Source organism: Oryx dammah, unplaced genomic scaffold (genome assembly GCF_014754425.2).
Source record: "Oryx dammah isolate SB20612 unplaced genomic scaffold, SCBI_Odam_1.1 HiC_scaffold_20, whole genome shotgun sequence".
NCBI classification, from domain to species: domain Eukaryota; kingdom Metazoa; phylum Chordata; class Mammalia; order Artiodactyla; family Bovidae; genus Oryx; species Oryx dammah.
Window position 1 is genome coordinate 40,211,290 of NW_024070204.1, and position 15,352 is coordinate 40,226,641.

Here is a 15,352-nt window from a genome sequence, read left to right on the forward strand (position 1 = left end):
TGCAAAATTCCAGAGAATTTTGAGAAGTAGTGAAGCTACCAGGACTTCTGGGAGTTGTCTTTGGGAAAATGAAGTGAAATTCACTCAGTCAAGCCCGACTCTTTGCGACCCCCATGGACTTCTCCAGGCCAGAATACTGGAATGGGTAGCCTTTCTCTTCTCCAGGGGATCTTCCCAACCCAGGAATCGAACCCAGGTCTCCTGCATTGCAGGCAGATTCTTTACCATCTATCTGAGCCACCAAGGAAGCCCAAGAATACTGGAGTGGGTAGCCTATCCCTTCTCTAGGGGATCATCCCAACCCAGGAACCGAACAGGGGTCTCCAGCATTGCAGGTCGATTCTTTACCAACTGAGGTATCAGGGAAGCAAAGACCTCCTCATTCTTGCTCCTTTCCATGGGGACTCAGAAGAGAGCCTCAGATCTTCCCTAACAAACCAGTATGGTTGGAGCAGACAGTCCACTGGAGCAGTAATGAGAAGGAATCAGAGTGCTTCAGCTGGGGGAGAAAGGCCTTCAGTCATAGGAGTCTTAGGAGTTGGGCTTGATCTTGGAAGTGTTAAGTTTGCATTGAGAAAGGAGGTTCACCCACTTGTATCTTTATAACTTTTTTTATCACATGTGCTACAAAGAAAGGTTATTTTTCTTTTTCAAATCACATGTATTCCAGTCAAATAGTCTGAAAAACAGATTATTATAATGAAAATTTTACTTTTAGTTGATTTCCATTTATAAAATTGACAGTGTTTTTACTAAAATTCACTCAGAGTTGAAAACTTTCAGAAGAAGAAATAATTAGCCTTTTAGCTCTCTGCTTTCCGATAGTCAGTGTCACAAGTTCATGCCCTTTTTCTTTTGGCTTAGATATTTACATTGTTTTGTGAAACTTGAACAAGATATTATACCCACCATATGAGCCCCTGTTGAACATACTGATTGATGTATGTTAGCTTGAAAAATCCTTGTGTTCGGTGCTTTATCCTCTATGTAAGAATTAGTGTATGATTTAAAATGTGAAATATCTCGTGAAGAGTATGCTCCATGAGAACAGGGATCTTTTTTGTTTATCTACCAGTAAATTCCCAGCACCAGTCATGGAACTCAACTCAACAGAGGTACAGAATAAATGCTTGTTGAGTGGGAATAAAAATATATGGGTGATTTCTAAGATTTTTTCGAGTTCTGGTATTCTGTCATTTCCATATCATGGTACTCCTCTGTTTCTCCTCAAAGTTATCCTGTATTAAATTAAGGTTCCCAAGTGGTGCTAGTAGTAAAGAACCTGTCTGCCAACGCAGGAGACATAAGAGATGTGGGGTTTGATCCTTGGGTTGGGAAGATCACCTGGAGGAGGGCAACCCACTCCAATATACTTGCCTGGAGAAACCCCTTGGACAGAGGAGCCTGGCGGGCTACAGTCCATGGCGTCACAAAGAGTTGGACACGACTGAGGCAACTTGGCATGCACAGCACAATATAGTATGTGGGAAAATCTGGCGACATTGGTTCAGATGACTGGAAATACTAACTATGTTGGAATTCATAGATTACTACTGAATATTCCCTTGACATTTGTGATGTTTATGAATTGTCCAATTCTCATGCACACAGTTTTCTTACTAGCTTATTTATTATGCATTTACAAAAAACAGGCAAAATGTTGATTTTTTTTTTTTTCACAAGTGGAGCTGGGTGTAAACCAGCTGGAAAGAGCAGTGCTAATTGAGGTTTCTGTGGTTAGCAGATGGCAAGAGTTGTTTGCTAGTTCAGTGGCTCCTTCCTGCCCACTGGCTTTGCGGTTCATGCTCATCCCATTTCTTCCTTAGGTGACCAGCCTTACCTTTGTTATGGGCTTTAAGGGGTTTCTTGAAAAGGTTCAATTTGTGAGTACTCAGAGACTACCATAATAATTAGAATATAGAGTTTTAAAAACTGACCATGTGCTTTATACTGTTTTCTGTTTTCTTTGGTTTTACTAGGTAAAAAAGCTCCCATTTTGTTTAATAAAGAAATGATCGAGTCCATGAAGGAAGGTTCAGTTGTTGTGGATTTAGCTGCTGAGGCTGGCGGAAACTTTGAAACCACCAAGCCAGGAGAACTTTATGTTCATAAGGTATAGCTCAGAGCTTCCTCTTGCTATGATCCTGATCTTTCATCTTCAGTGATTTGTGAGAGGGTGTTTGTTGCTTTAAATATTTAGAGAAACTGAGGCCGGTAATTTTCTAAAATTAAAAATAATCACATTTAAAGCTCTTTCTGAAATTTGTATTCGTGTGTATATAGAGATGTATAATTTCAAAACTTAGCCTTGGCTGAGAATTATCCTGGAAAGAATGTGAGCATTTAGTAATAGACTTTTCTGACTGTATTTTTATTCATTTAGGGAATTACTCACATAGGCTACACAGACCTTCCCAGCCGAATGGCCACTCAGGCCAGCACCCTGTATTCCAACAACATCACCAAGCTTCTGAAGGCCATCAGCCCGGACAAAGATAATTTTCACTTTGAAGTGAAAGATGACTTTGACTTTGGTACAATGGGTCACGTCATTAGAGGAACTGTGGTGATGAAGGTGAGTAAAGAGATCTATTCCTTCCTGTGTTTTCATTTTGCATTTGTTCTAGGATTTTTGTTTATGGAAGAATCCTATCTTGGAATTCAGGTATATTCTAATAAAGTATCAATGTGTTGGGTTTATGCCAATAAAAATTATTTAAAAATCCAGAACAACTTAAAGAAAAATATTGCAGATATACATGTGACTCACCTAAAAAAATAGAAGAAGGCGATGGCAACCCACTCCAGTACTCTTGCCTGGAAAATCCCATGGGCGGAGGAGCCTGGTAGGCTGCAGTCCATGGAATCGCTAAGAGTCGGACACGACTGAACGACTTCACTTTCACTTTTCACTTTCATGCACTGGAGAAGGAAATGGCAACTCACTCCAGTGTTCTTGCCTGGAGAATCCCAGGGATGGGGGAGCCTGGTGGGCTGCCATCTATGGGGTCGCACAGAGTCGGACACAAACGACTTAGCAGCAGCAGCACCTAAAATATGTATTGCTTTTGAAAAACAGAAAACAAACAAAACCCCCAGAACTGAATAAAGTAAAAATTAAACATTCCCCCACCTATCTTCTTTTAAGTTCTATTTTCTTCCTTATATGTTCTATACACAGACTAATTGTACATCTATGTGTGTTTTCGTGACACAGCCATTATATATTTATGTACATGTATGTGGTGCTGATGGTAAAGAACCTACCTGCCAATACAGGAGACATAAGAGAAGTGGGTTCAGTCCCTGGGTCAGGAAGATCCTCTGGAGGAGGGCATGGCAACTCACTTTGCCTGGAGAATCCCACGGACAGGGGATCCTGATGGGCTATAGTCTGTAGGGTCACAGAGAGTTGGACACGACTGATGGAAGTGACTTAACATGCATGTACATGTTATATATTTATATAAAGTGATGTTATAAATTATATGAACTTCTATATTTATTTAAAATTGTTTTTCAATGAGTTTTTCTGCAACACTGAATTGACTGAATGCTGGATGGTTTAAAAAGTGCTGTTCTTCTAATTTCTGTTAGGATGGCCAAGTGATTTTCCCTGCTCCCACACCGAAAAATATTCCTCAAGGTGCCCCAGTAAAACAGAAGACAGTGGCAGAGCTGGAGGCTGAAAAAGCAGCTACTATCACGCCCTTCAGGAAGACAATGACATCGGCTTCTGTCTATACAGCAGGTAAGGGTTCCTTCTATGAAGATTTAGACTTCTTTGAATTATGACTGTATTATGTGAGTAATATATTAACTGTCAAAGTTAGTAAATGAAATGCAGTTGTCATTCACTGGATTCTCAGGACTTAACCTTGTTAGAAGCAGTTTTCACATGTGACATGTCACCTGTCCCACCTCTGTGGACTTGCAGACTGCATTGTCCACTCTCAGAGATGTAGGCACTGGGGTAAATGCTGGAATGAACAAGTGAGAAATAATACATAGGCGGTTAATGCTTTTCTTTTATAAAAAACATTTAAAATATAATTGTTAATGTTTTTATATATACACCAAATAGTAATGATGTATGTCAGATTGTGTTATAAAGTTCATCTAAATGTGATTATTGATTTATTTTTTGTGGTTTATAAAACATCACTTGTGATTATCTGCATCTCTGGGTAAGATGGGGGGCCAAATATTTGCTTTTAAGAATAAACAGTAAGTTATTCATCTAGTAAAAAAAATTCAGTTTTTAAGTTTTCAATCTCTTTCTATACAGTTTAACATAGATTCTTCATTTTCCAGTTAATCTTCATGAAGACACTAAAGAATTGTCATAAAATAGTGATAAATATTCATTCTGGCTATGAATTGTTAGATTTTGAAATATGGAGATTTGATTTTAAGTCGGTTTCTGTCTCATAGAATGAATTAAAAATGTTTAGATTTGTGAGAGCCAAAATACAAACAAAAGCAAACTATAAAGAATTAAGGACCGGTACGAAGCACACAGAATTCTTGTAGCCTCAGCATTCTTCAAATTCCCATGTGAGGCCAGATGTTTTAAGCTAAATATGTAACTCTCCTTGAATAAAGAGCAAGTCTCAGCAAAATGACTGAAAAAGCCTTTAGTTGTGAACATTGTGAATAGATGGAGCAGTGTCCCTATTTGCACCTACTTATTAAAAAGAAGGAACCATATTATTGTGTTGTACAAGGAGAATATGGTCAGTAGGTTGTAAATTTCCATTTCTCTTTGGGATTCATAAGGAAATGTAGTGAGATATAACAATGATTTATTTTTCTAGGTTTCTCTTATTATTATTGAGTCAAAGTTTATTGCGTTTTAATAGATGTGACGGTGGCATATCCCAGTGAATAAAGGGATGGCCTTCTGTTTGTTTTTCTGTACCCTAAAATTTCCTCCTTTATAATAAAGCCAAGTGTTTTTCTGGAACACTTCTACCATATGTTAGAATCTATTTAACTAGCTTTCTTCAAAAAAAGTGATTTGCTTTTTTTCCTTTTTTTCCCCTGTTTTTCTTTTCTTTTTCCTTTATCATAGAAACTAAATGTAGCATATTTGACATAAATGAATGTCAAATGAAAAGACTTTAGTTTATTAAATAGTTAATAAGAAACCTTCAGCTGAGGAGTTTCTGTCTTAGATGGCCAACACAGTTGATTGCAGAGGATGATAACTTACTGCTTCATAACTAATGTGGGCATTTAGTGAGTGCTAGGCATCATGTTAAACACGTCACATGCCTTAGCTCATTTAGTCCTTATAAGAACTCAATGAGTTGGGCATATTATTATTTTCTTTTTCCAAATGAAGACAGAAAGGATTAATAATGTTACAGAGAATACTGGAGCACAGAGAAGTTAAGTAAGTTGCCTAAGATCACACAGTTAGCAAGCAGTAGAGCCAGAATTTGAACCAGGCAGCCTGGCTTAAGAAAACATATCCTTAAATATAACCCTGCACAGATTCTCTGATGTTTAACTGAAGCTCAAAACAATATTCTGTCTAACTCTCCTTCCAGATGGTTAACAGGCCATTCATGGGAGTCCTGGAAGTCTTATATGTGGGTAGGGAAATAAAACTGCATAAACTTCGCTAGTGGTCCAGTGGTTAAGACTCCACACTTCTACTGAAGGGAACACTGGTTCAGTCCCTGGTTGGGGAGCTAAAATCATGGGGAACTGTGCCATGTGGGGTGTCCAATAAACAAAATAAAAAAATTTAAAACTACAGTCTTACTGAATAGTTTAAAGTAACTTGTCAGTTGCTGATGTTTCAGCTATGCCACTTGTAAAGAAATAATCCATATCAAGGGGAAAAAGTACCTTATTCAAGGAAGTTAAATTCCAGCATCCTGGTCATCCATTATGATTTGGTTTTCACTGACCGCTAGGTAACCCTTTCTTCTGTTGCAGAACAGCCATCCACATGTTTGCTGTTAGGAAAGGTGATAATTAAAGATGTATGTTGAGAGCTGAGTGTTTGTATTCTGCACATTCTTAATTTAATTTGTATTTTTTTTCCCTTTTTCTTTGTAAAATCCTGTTTGCTGACTTGGTATTGAGGCTGGAGCTGACTGCCCTGGCCAGCAGTCCAGTCCAGATTCAGGAGCAATTGCAAAACTTCTGTCCCGGGTGGGTGGAAGCCATATGTTTTGGGGAGGTGCTGGAGTGAATGAAACCCTTCCTACTCTTTTAAAATCCCTCTTCCCAGCTAAAATCTGAGAGTGATATGAAATAGGCCTCCCTAAAGTCTGTCTTATAAAGGTTGTGTCTTGCCCAAGTAGAAAATGTTTTGGTAGATCCTTTATAGGCCTATAATTCTGGAATAAAAACACTTGTATAAACACATGTGGCATCGTCAATGAAAGTTAAAGCAGAGAAGAGGACAAGTTATGCAGAGGAAAATGTGCAAATTATTATTAAGGTGACTCATAAATTTTACTAGATGTTTACAGTTTATTTTAGGGGATGGTGGTCAGGAAGTTAAGTTTTGCTCACAATACCTTTAACTCACTTTCACCTCCCTTCCCAATAATGAAATGTCTTAAGAAAAAAACAACTCATTATTTGCAAGGGTGTGAAGTTTTAAAGCCTTAACCATGCCACATGTTTGTGTGTGTGGGGGTGTGCGTGTGCTTTTAATTCTCCTGAGATAATTGGATGTGAGCTCACATTCTTTCCTGTTTCTCCAGGTCTCACTGGGATACTAGGTTTGGGCATTGTGGCTCCCAATTTAGCCTTTTCCCAGATGGTGACCACTTTCGGCTTGGCTGGCATCGTGGGCTATCATACTGTCTGGGGAGTGACTCCTGCTCTCCACTCACCACTGATGTCTGTGACTAATGCAATCTCAGGTTTGTTCCCCTCTTGTTTTCCCTCATCTTAGGTTTTCAAGGGCTTGTTCAACTCACAGAGTGCTTTCCATGAGGTTGATAAAGTCTGTGTTTCCGAATTTTAGGGCTTGGCATCGTGGTGTTGGTTGTGGTGACTTGGGCTCCCAGAGGTGGAGGGGTGGGGTTGGAAGTAAGAAGCCAGGGCAGTGTGTCAAGCCTTTGGGCTGCCCCCATTTCAAGCAGGGCAGAGCCACTGTTTCTTCTTTCAGTTATGATTTCCTTTGAAGAAACGATTCCTCCAAAGAAATTTGGAAGCAATGTTTCCCAGGAGCATGATGGTTCACGCAGTAGTGCACACGGCTCTTCCCAAGACTGTTCTCTGTTGTCCCTAGCGATGGCTCAGATCTGAGGGATGAGACCCACATTGGACAGCTATGGGAGCCGCTGGCTCGGAAACCTCATGGCCCTGGTGAGCACCTCTTGCCACAGGCATAGCTTTCAGGATCTCCACCAGTGAGGTGAAAGTTGCTCAGATGTGTCCGACTCTTTGCAACCCCATGGACTGCAGCCCGCCAGGCTCCTCTGTCCATGGAATTCTCCAGGCAAGAGTACTGGAGTGGGTTGTCATTCCCTTCTCCAGCGGATCTTCCCAACCTAGGGATCGAACCCAGGTCTCCTACACTGCAGGAGGATTCTTTACTGTCTGAGCCACCAGGAAATCTCCACCAGGAACAAATCCAATCCCAAGAAGTACTCTGCTCAGGAAAGCTCAAAGCTGTGGCTCTCTCCATCATATATTTTTAGTTCATGTGTAGCATTTTCCAGTTCGGATGCTTCGTATCCAGCAGAGGTCCCTTTTCACCACAAGCGGTGTCATCTAATAACAGTATTGCTTTATATCTTTGTCAGGGGAACAGAGCTAGAAAGTTCAGGGTTAAAATTCTTCCGCAGTTCAAGGTTAAAATTCTTATGCAAAAAGAGAAAATGTTTTGTTAACTCTTTGCCCATGAAAGTACTTCATTGAGAATGTGTGTGAGAGCTTTCTCCTTTATGGTGCGTGTGCTTGTGAGGTTTTTCACCAGTGACGTTTGCTTCAGCTGCGTGATTGTTTCTGTTTACCACATCCGTGCTTTCTTCCCAGGGTTGACTGCAGTCGGTGGGTTGGTGCTGATGGGAGGACACTTGTATCCTTCCACAACTTCTCAGGGCCTTGCTGCTCTTGCTACGTTCATATCCTCAGTCAACATTGCAGGTACGAGGACGGGGAAAGAACCCAGAGTGCTGTTTTTGGTGGAGACACGAGAAGCAAATATAAAATGATATACATTTGTTAAAATATATATATTAAATATATAAAATAAGCATTCTGATTTTAAGAATTTAATCATGCCTTTTAAAAAATGTTTCACTCAGATTATAAATGCTCTGTGTGAATGGGAATTGGTTATTTTTGCCCATTGGTAATTTTTAGAAACTGTTTGATAAAAGAGCACCCCTACCCTTGAGTGCCCCAAAACAAATAAAATGATGTCTTGCTTCAGGTTAACTGGAAGGTCATTGCATGCATAGTTTTGAATTAAGCTGACTTAGATCTATCACCATAGCATCTTTAACTAAGTATAATTTTAGGTAAAACTTTAGCCTTTTGCCTTATCCTGTCCCATGTTTCTGAAAACTGAAAGCCTAGCACATGACTTGTGTATGAAACCCATTTGATGCTATTTTGTACCTAAAAATTCTTTAATGTGTCCAGCAGACCTAGTACCTGCTGATATGGTATTTTTAAAAATCACTTATTCTAGGGTTTATCAAATAGAATAACCTATAAGAAAAAAATACTGGCCTTTTGATCTTTTACTTTCCCGAGCTGTTTGAATAGCTTGTTTATTTTTAGTCATGCAGAAATAGCTGGTTCTGTGCTCTGATAGCAGATTTTCTTCTGAATGTCTCTAGGGTTCCCCCTTCAATGTAACTGGCTTGAATGATAGAATAACTTCTAATTTTGAGGTTTTAAAATATTAACTTAAAATGGTAGTTATTCCTAGATGATGAAGGTATGCTTAACATAGAAAAATTTTAGCACTTTAAAAATTATGTTGCTTAAGATACCTCTTTTTGTTTTATGTTTACTTTGATAAGGTGGCTTTCTGGTGACTCAGAGAATGCTGGACATGTTCAAGCGTCCCACTGACCCTCCGGAGTATAATTACCTGTATCTGCTCCCTGCTGGTACCTTTGTTGGAGGATATTTAGCCTCCCTGTACAGTGGTTATAACATTGAACAGGTGAGAATCTCTTTTGAAAGCTTTATTTTGGTACTGTGTCTTCGTCCCATTGAGATTACCATTACCAAAATTTTAATTCCACTAATCAAATACAACAGTAACTCTTGAAGCATCTTGATCAAATAGAACATTCTCATCCTCTTAAGAGTCAGGACCCTGGTTTCTAGAGGCAGCTTTGCCCGCTAACTCTGCAAGTACGGCTTTACCTGTTTGTCCTTACATTTTTCCACATGTAAAAAGAGTCAAGAAGGTTATAAGTGTCCTTTTTATGTACCTAGCTGGATTGTTGTGGGGATACAATGAAATAATCAGTTAAGAATTTGAAAATTTTTTATTAATACTGTCAGTGCTTTTCCTATTTATTTATTTCCTCTATGGATCTGGCAGATGTTATGCCAGTGCATTTAAAAAAGAAAAATTTAAAATGAATGCTGAGTAGGAAAACAGAAATAATCAAGTTGAACTTTGGAAAGTTCCGTATCTAAATATAATTTATAATAGAGATTCAGCTTTGTTCTGAACTCAGTCATACCTTTCTTTTCAATGACGATTGTAGAGTGCAGCCTCTCTGACAGGTGAAAAATCATGTCTCCCTTAGTTTCTGCTGTTTCTAACACGTATTTGTTGAATGAACACAGTCTTTGAGAAGAGTTAGAGTAGTGAGTCAGGGAGATTTATGTCAGCATCCCAGATTTGCTATTTAATGATCATTTGCCCTTAGAAAAATTATGCAGCCTCTTTATGCATTGATTTTCTTTTATAAAATGAGGATGATGATGATTCTCTCCTCCTGTGAATCTCATGATACGGGTTATAACTTATGCAACGTATATAGCATGGTCTGTGGCACTTACAACCTCACGGGGTTGGCTCCCTTATAACATCGGGTCAGGTCTAGATCCCATAACTCCATTTAAATTTAGGTACTTTTATATGCATTTGTATGCTGTCAAGTCCAGAAGAAATCAGTGTATGTAAATGGTTTAATTGCAAGTACAATTTAAAGTATTTAGTATGTTAATATCCCCAATGGATAGGAATATATATTGAAATATTAAAAGAAGAGATCATATTGACTCTTTTAACTTTAAAATTGTCTGACTTTAAAATTGTCCTTAGAAATGTCTTGTTTCCTCAAAGGAAGTTCTCTTTAAGCTGATGGACTAAAAGCTTTCGATAACTTCTCTCTCTGTTTCTTCCTTTTCTTTTGAAAAGATTATGTACCTGGGCTCTGGCCTTTGCTGTGTTGGTGCCCTGGCCGGGCTTTCCACCCAGGGGACTGCACGTCTTGGCAATGCCCTGGGCATGATTGGGGTGGCTGGAGGCCTGGCAGCCACCCTCGGAGGCCTAAAACCGTGTCCAGAATTGTTAGCTCAGATGTCTGGAGCAATGGCTTTGGGCGGTACCATTGGTAAGCACTTGTGGGTTCTACCTTTATATAAACTCATGCCCTTTGAACACCTGAAGGCAGTTAGGCTCAGAGATTTAGGAATACATTGTTAGGAGTAAGAACTTTTACTTGCACTTCAGTTTCTGAATATATATGTATCTGTTTGAAGCCCATATTGATAAAGGAATTAAGTTGCCTATTATGGAAGTTGCTTCAGTAAATATTTTGGCAAAAGTCATCATAGTTGGTATTATAATTGTCATTCAGAAATAAACATTTTAAAACACTGAGTAATATGAACTGTGTCACAAAAGTGGGCTAAGAAGTGCCTTTACTCAGTTCTTGTTTTCCTTTACTGACTGTTCCTTTAGCTGATAATAGAACAGGAGATTAGAATACTTGTATGTATGTACTGTCTGGAGGCTCGTGTTTTATTCTGCTGGGTTTAAATAACAGCAGACAATCCGGCCTCAGACTTGTTAAAAACACGAAAACATGTGCCAGCAGAAAAACCACTGTTTTAATTTTATTCAGTAGTGTGTTGGGGTTGATTGTTAAGTTTTCAGGAATCTTTTGAACTGGTTGTTAACACAGCCATTATAAAAAGTTAAATTATATAAACTTAAAACTAAATGAATTAGAAACAAAGGTAATAATTCTGAACACTCATGACTTTCTAATGAATTAACTAGCTTTTATTATCTCCACTTTTGAGATTATCCATGTGTCTTATGTCTGTGTGGTAGAAATACTGTGTAATTATGGGCTTCTGTGCATCTCTTCCTGAATCCATATTTAATGCCATCACATTGTAGCTTCACGTCAGCCATGGCAGTTGTATTTATACCATATAAGTCAACAAATGTACAAATCTGGGATTCATTTACTGTTTTGTTGGTTGTCCAGCCCTAAAAAAGTGATGGAGAAAATGTTAATGCAGTTTAAACTTAAATGTGTATTTTGTCTGTAGCCATTATTTTGTGAATTGCACAAAAAAATTGAATATTCTGCTAGTATTTGGAAACTATTTTCAGATTCAGCAGAATTCCCATTCATATGGTTGACAATGAGTGAAGTTCTTATATATGCCTTGTTGTTTCACTGTCATTTTATTTGTTAAAGTAAACAACAATCTCAACCAGCATTCATGTGGGAACTATACTCATTTATCAGTTGCAAACACTAGGTTGGCTGCAGGTACCAGAGTTTAGCAAAAAATCAACAAAAGCATTCTGTGAAAGTCAATTGGCTAGATGAAGCTTACAATAAAGAATATTGTATATAGTTTTATTTTTTGAAATTTGTGTACTACATACCTTTTTATAAGTAAAAACTCCTGTATTTACACACAGACACTTAAAAAAAAAAAGTTGGTTTATTTAAGTATAAAATCAACAATATTCTAAGATTTGGAAGAGTATTACAAATATATGTATAATTATACATATATAATTGTATATATCATTTCAGTGGATAAGAAAGTAATGACTTAGACCTACAGCTATTAAAAAGGTAATAAAAAGATAATAAACTATATTAAAGGTAGTAAAATAGTGTTATGCATAATTTTATAACTATATATTCCCAAGAATGATATAGGCTGAGATTTAAAAATTTATAGTAAAGATTTACATCTATTGAAATTGAAACAAAACATTCTTTCAGAAAAGTTAAGTTCATACAGTTTTACTAGTGAATTTTTCTAAATAGTTAAGGGAAAAATGAAACACCACTTTTACATGAATCTTTTTTAAGAATAGGAAAAAGGAGCATTCTCTAATCTATTCATTTTTTTACCTTTTTGTATTGTAGTGTAGCCGATTAACAATGTTGTGATAGTTTTAGGTGAACAGTGAAGGGACTTGGCCATACATACACATGTTTCTATTTTCCTCCAAACTCCCCTCCCATCCAGGCACACACACCTGTTTTTATCCTGGGAGACTGGTGGTTAAATACTTACCAGCATAGCTTTAGCTTACGTCTCGTATTTTATTTATCTGGGAAAGCGGTGCATACTTTCTTACAGTCCCTGGAAAGGCATGTGAAGGAAAATGCTTGTGCTGTAGTATCATGGCAGGAAAACCTTTAGATGTGGTCTTTACAAATATTATGAGCCCCAGTCCTCTGTATCATCTACCTGTAGCCAGGTAACTCCTTCAGAGTCTCCTGGTTTGGTGGTTTTCGATTCAGATATTTGCATTTCATTACCTGTGGACTTGGCTTCCTTCTGCCCACCTGAAAACCTAGGCTGCCTTCATTCCAGCTGTTTCTTGTGTGCTAAGGGGCAAGTGATGCCTAATAGGGAAGGGAGCCTAGGCTGTTCATGCAGTGGAGAGAATTTAGGGGTTTAGTTGGAACTTTAATCTGAAGATGCATTAGTCCAGGGGAATGTTCAGAGTTTGTAAGGAAAAGTTGATGCTATGTGTTTGGGTTCTTTGGAGTTGGCATTGATTGATGAGGTGGTTGAAAGAACCTGCTATATGAAAGGGTATTTAAGCCAGTATTCTTGCCTGGATAGTCCTGTAAGAGAGTATTTTGCTAGGAAGTGGATAAATAGTTATTAATGACAGTGATGGATAACCTTAGGATTTTTTTTTTAAATTGAGGAATAATTGACATATTATACTAGTTTCAGATATGCAACATAATGAGTTGATATATACATATATATATATACTGCAAAATGATCGCTACAAAAAGTCTGTTTAACATTTGTCACCATACATAAATGTTTTTTTCTTTTATGAAGACTTTTAAGATCTACTCTTTTAGCACCTTTCAAATCTGCAATATAGCTTTATTATTAACTATGGTCACCATGCTATACATTCCATCCGCAAGACTTACTCATTTTATAATGGGAAGTTTGTACCTTTTGACCCACTCACCCATTCTACCCACCCCTTACCTCCTGCCTCTGGCAGTCACCAATTTGTTCTCTGTATCTATGAGTTTCTTTGTTTGTTTAGATTCCGCATATAAGTGAGATCATATGGTATTTGTCTTTCTCTGTCTGGCTTATTTCACTTAGCATAATGCCCTAAAGGTCCATTCATGTTGTTCCAGTGACAAGATTTCCTTCTTTCATGTAGCCAAGTAATATTTAATTGTGGACTTTATTGGATTATTTCTCAAAGGTCTGTTATGCTTTAATTTTTCTTTGACTTTCATTTCCTGACAGGATTGACAATTGCGAAACGCATCCAGATTTCTGATTTACCTCAGTTAGTTGCTGCTTTCCACAGTTTAGTGGGACTGGCAGCTGTGCTTACGTGCATAGCTGAGTACATCATAGAATATCCACATTTCGCTACGGATGCGGCAGCCAATCTTACCAAGATCGTGGCCTACCTCGGTACTTATATCGGTGGGGTCACCTTCAGTGGGTCTTTGGTTGCCTATGGAAAATTGCAGGGTAAGTGATTCAGTGTAACATGGAGGTGAATATCTATTGTTTAGGGTGTTCAGGGGTCCATTTCAATTTCAGAAAATGGCTTAGTAGTAGAATCTATTAGGCGAAGAGTATTTGTATGACTCTGGGAAACACTATGAAAGTTTTTTTCTCAAAAAAGATGGCTTCTCTTCATTGGTCTTTACAAATCTCACAAAACTTTCAAGCCAAGGCTTCTGCAGACAGCTCATGGAGGAAACTAGTGCGCAAAAATTTGCCTACAGGGACTAGCTGACATTTGATGATACATATGAACAAAATGACATCTTCATAATTTTTGGTTAGAGATGCCTGTATAGCATTCACAGAAATGAACTTTTATACATTTCCCAGAATAGAGAGAGGCTTATTGAATAAATTTGTGTGATTAGTATACAGTACTTACTTTGAAAATAAATACACATTTTAGAGGTCTAGTGTGGCAGCTTTGGCAACCATTAAAGCCAATCATGAAAATAGAAGTGGAGGGAAAAAAAAAAAAACTCTCGTAGCTGCTTTCAGTGTTTTCATGAAAACACGAGTCTCTGGAAAAACAAGTTTGTGATTTAAAAACCTGGTCTTGCTTCTCAGTAATCAGTCATTAGAATTAAGTGGGGAACATCGTGAAACTTAAAAAATCACAGAAGAGCTTAATGCCTATGATATGTTCTGTCTTTAAAAGCAGCAAACAAGGACCCTTCTCCCTTGGGCTCAGTTGGTAGAATCAGAAAAACAAATGGTCTAAGACTCAGTTGAAGTTTTAAATAAATAAGACCACACTTAACTTCTGTATTGGTCATATGGGGAAGAAAAATCACTTTTCATGATTCTGTGACAAACAGTAATGAACTTGTGTGATCAAAGGACAGTTAAACTGAGCCATCCTTTTCCCACTTCCATTAATGTGTATGTGTAAGAACTCTAATGTACGCTTTCATGTTTCAGTAGCTGGTGATAAAAAGTGCTATTTTAAGTAGCATGTTTTTTTTCCTAATATTACATTTGGTAACTTATGATTAAATGACTTAGAGTGTTTGAGGGGATTTCTTGGGACACGTCTTGGGTTCTGATGGTCCCATCCTCCACCCTAGGAATCCTGAAGTCCGCCCCTCTCCTGCTCCCTGGGAGGCACCTCCTCAACGCAGGCCTGCTGGCTGCTAGCGTGGGTGGGATCATCCCCTTCATGATGGACCCCAGCTTCACCACTGGCATCACCTGTCTGGGCTCTGTGTCAGCCCTCTCTGCTGTCATGGTAAGAGGTCAGAGATGGAAAGCACGTTCTTAGTGAGGAGCTAAGTATTTTATTAGGTTATAGTCTAACCTTATTTCTGTCTCATCAAGACCCCTGATGGAATAAAAATGTTTTAATATGCTG

The 15,352-nt window shown here is 38.2% G+C and overlaps 1 protein-coding gene across 4 annotated transcripts in view; it reads left to right on the forward strand.

Annotated features, from left to right (window-relative positions):
* NNT (nicotinamide nucleotide transhydrogenase) overlaps positions 1–15,352 on the forward strand; it is a 94,888-nt gene that overhangs the window by 45,728 nt on the left and 33,808 nt on the right. For all 4 annotated transcript variants that reach the window (XM_040262461.1, XM_040262462.1, XM_040262460.1 and 1 more), the window contains exons 8-16: positions 1,980–2,113; positions 2,384–2,575; positions 3,598–3,751; positions 6,729–6,890; positions 8,011–8,121; positions 9,009–9,154; positions 10,370–10,565; positions 13,729–13,962; positions 15,069–15,229. In XM_040262461.1, coding sequence (XP_040118395.1) covers positions 1,980–2,113; positions 2,384–2,575; positions 3,598–3,751; positions 6,729–6,890; positions 8,011–8,121; positions 9,009–9,154; positions 10,370–10,565; positions 13,729–13,962; positions 15,069–15,229 — 1,490 coding nt within the window. The remainder of the gene's footprint in view (positions 1–1,979; positions 2,114–2,383; positions 2,576–3,597; positions 3,752–6,728; positions 6,891–8,010; positions 8,122–9,008; positions 9,155–10,369; positions 10,566–13,728; positions 13,963–15,068; positions 15,230–15,352) is intronic.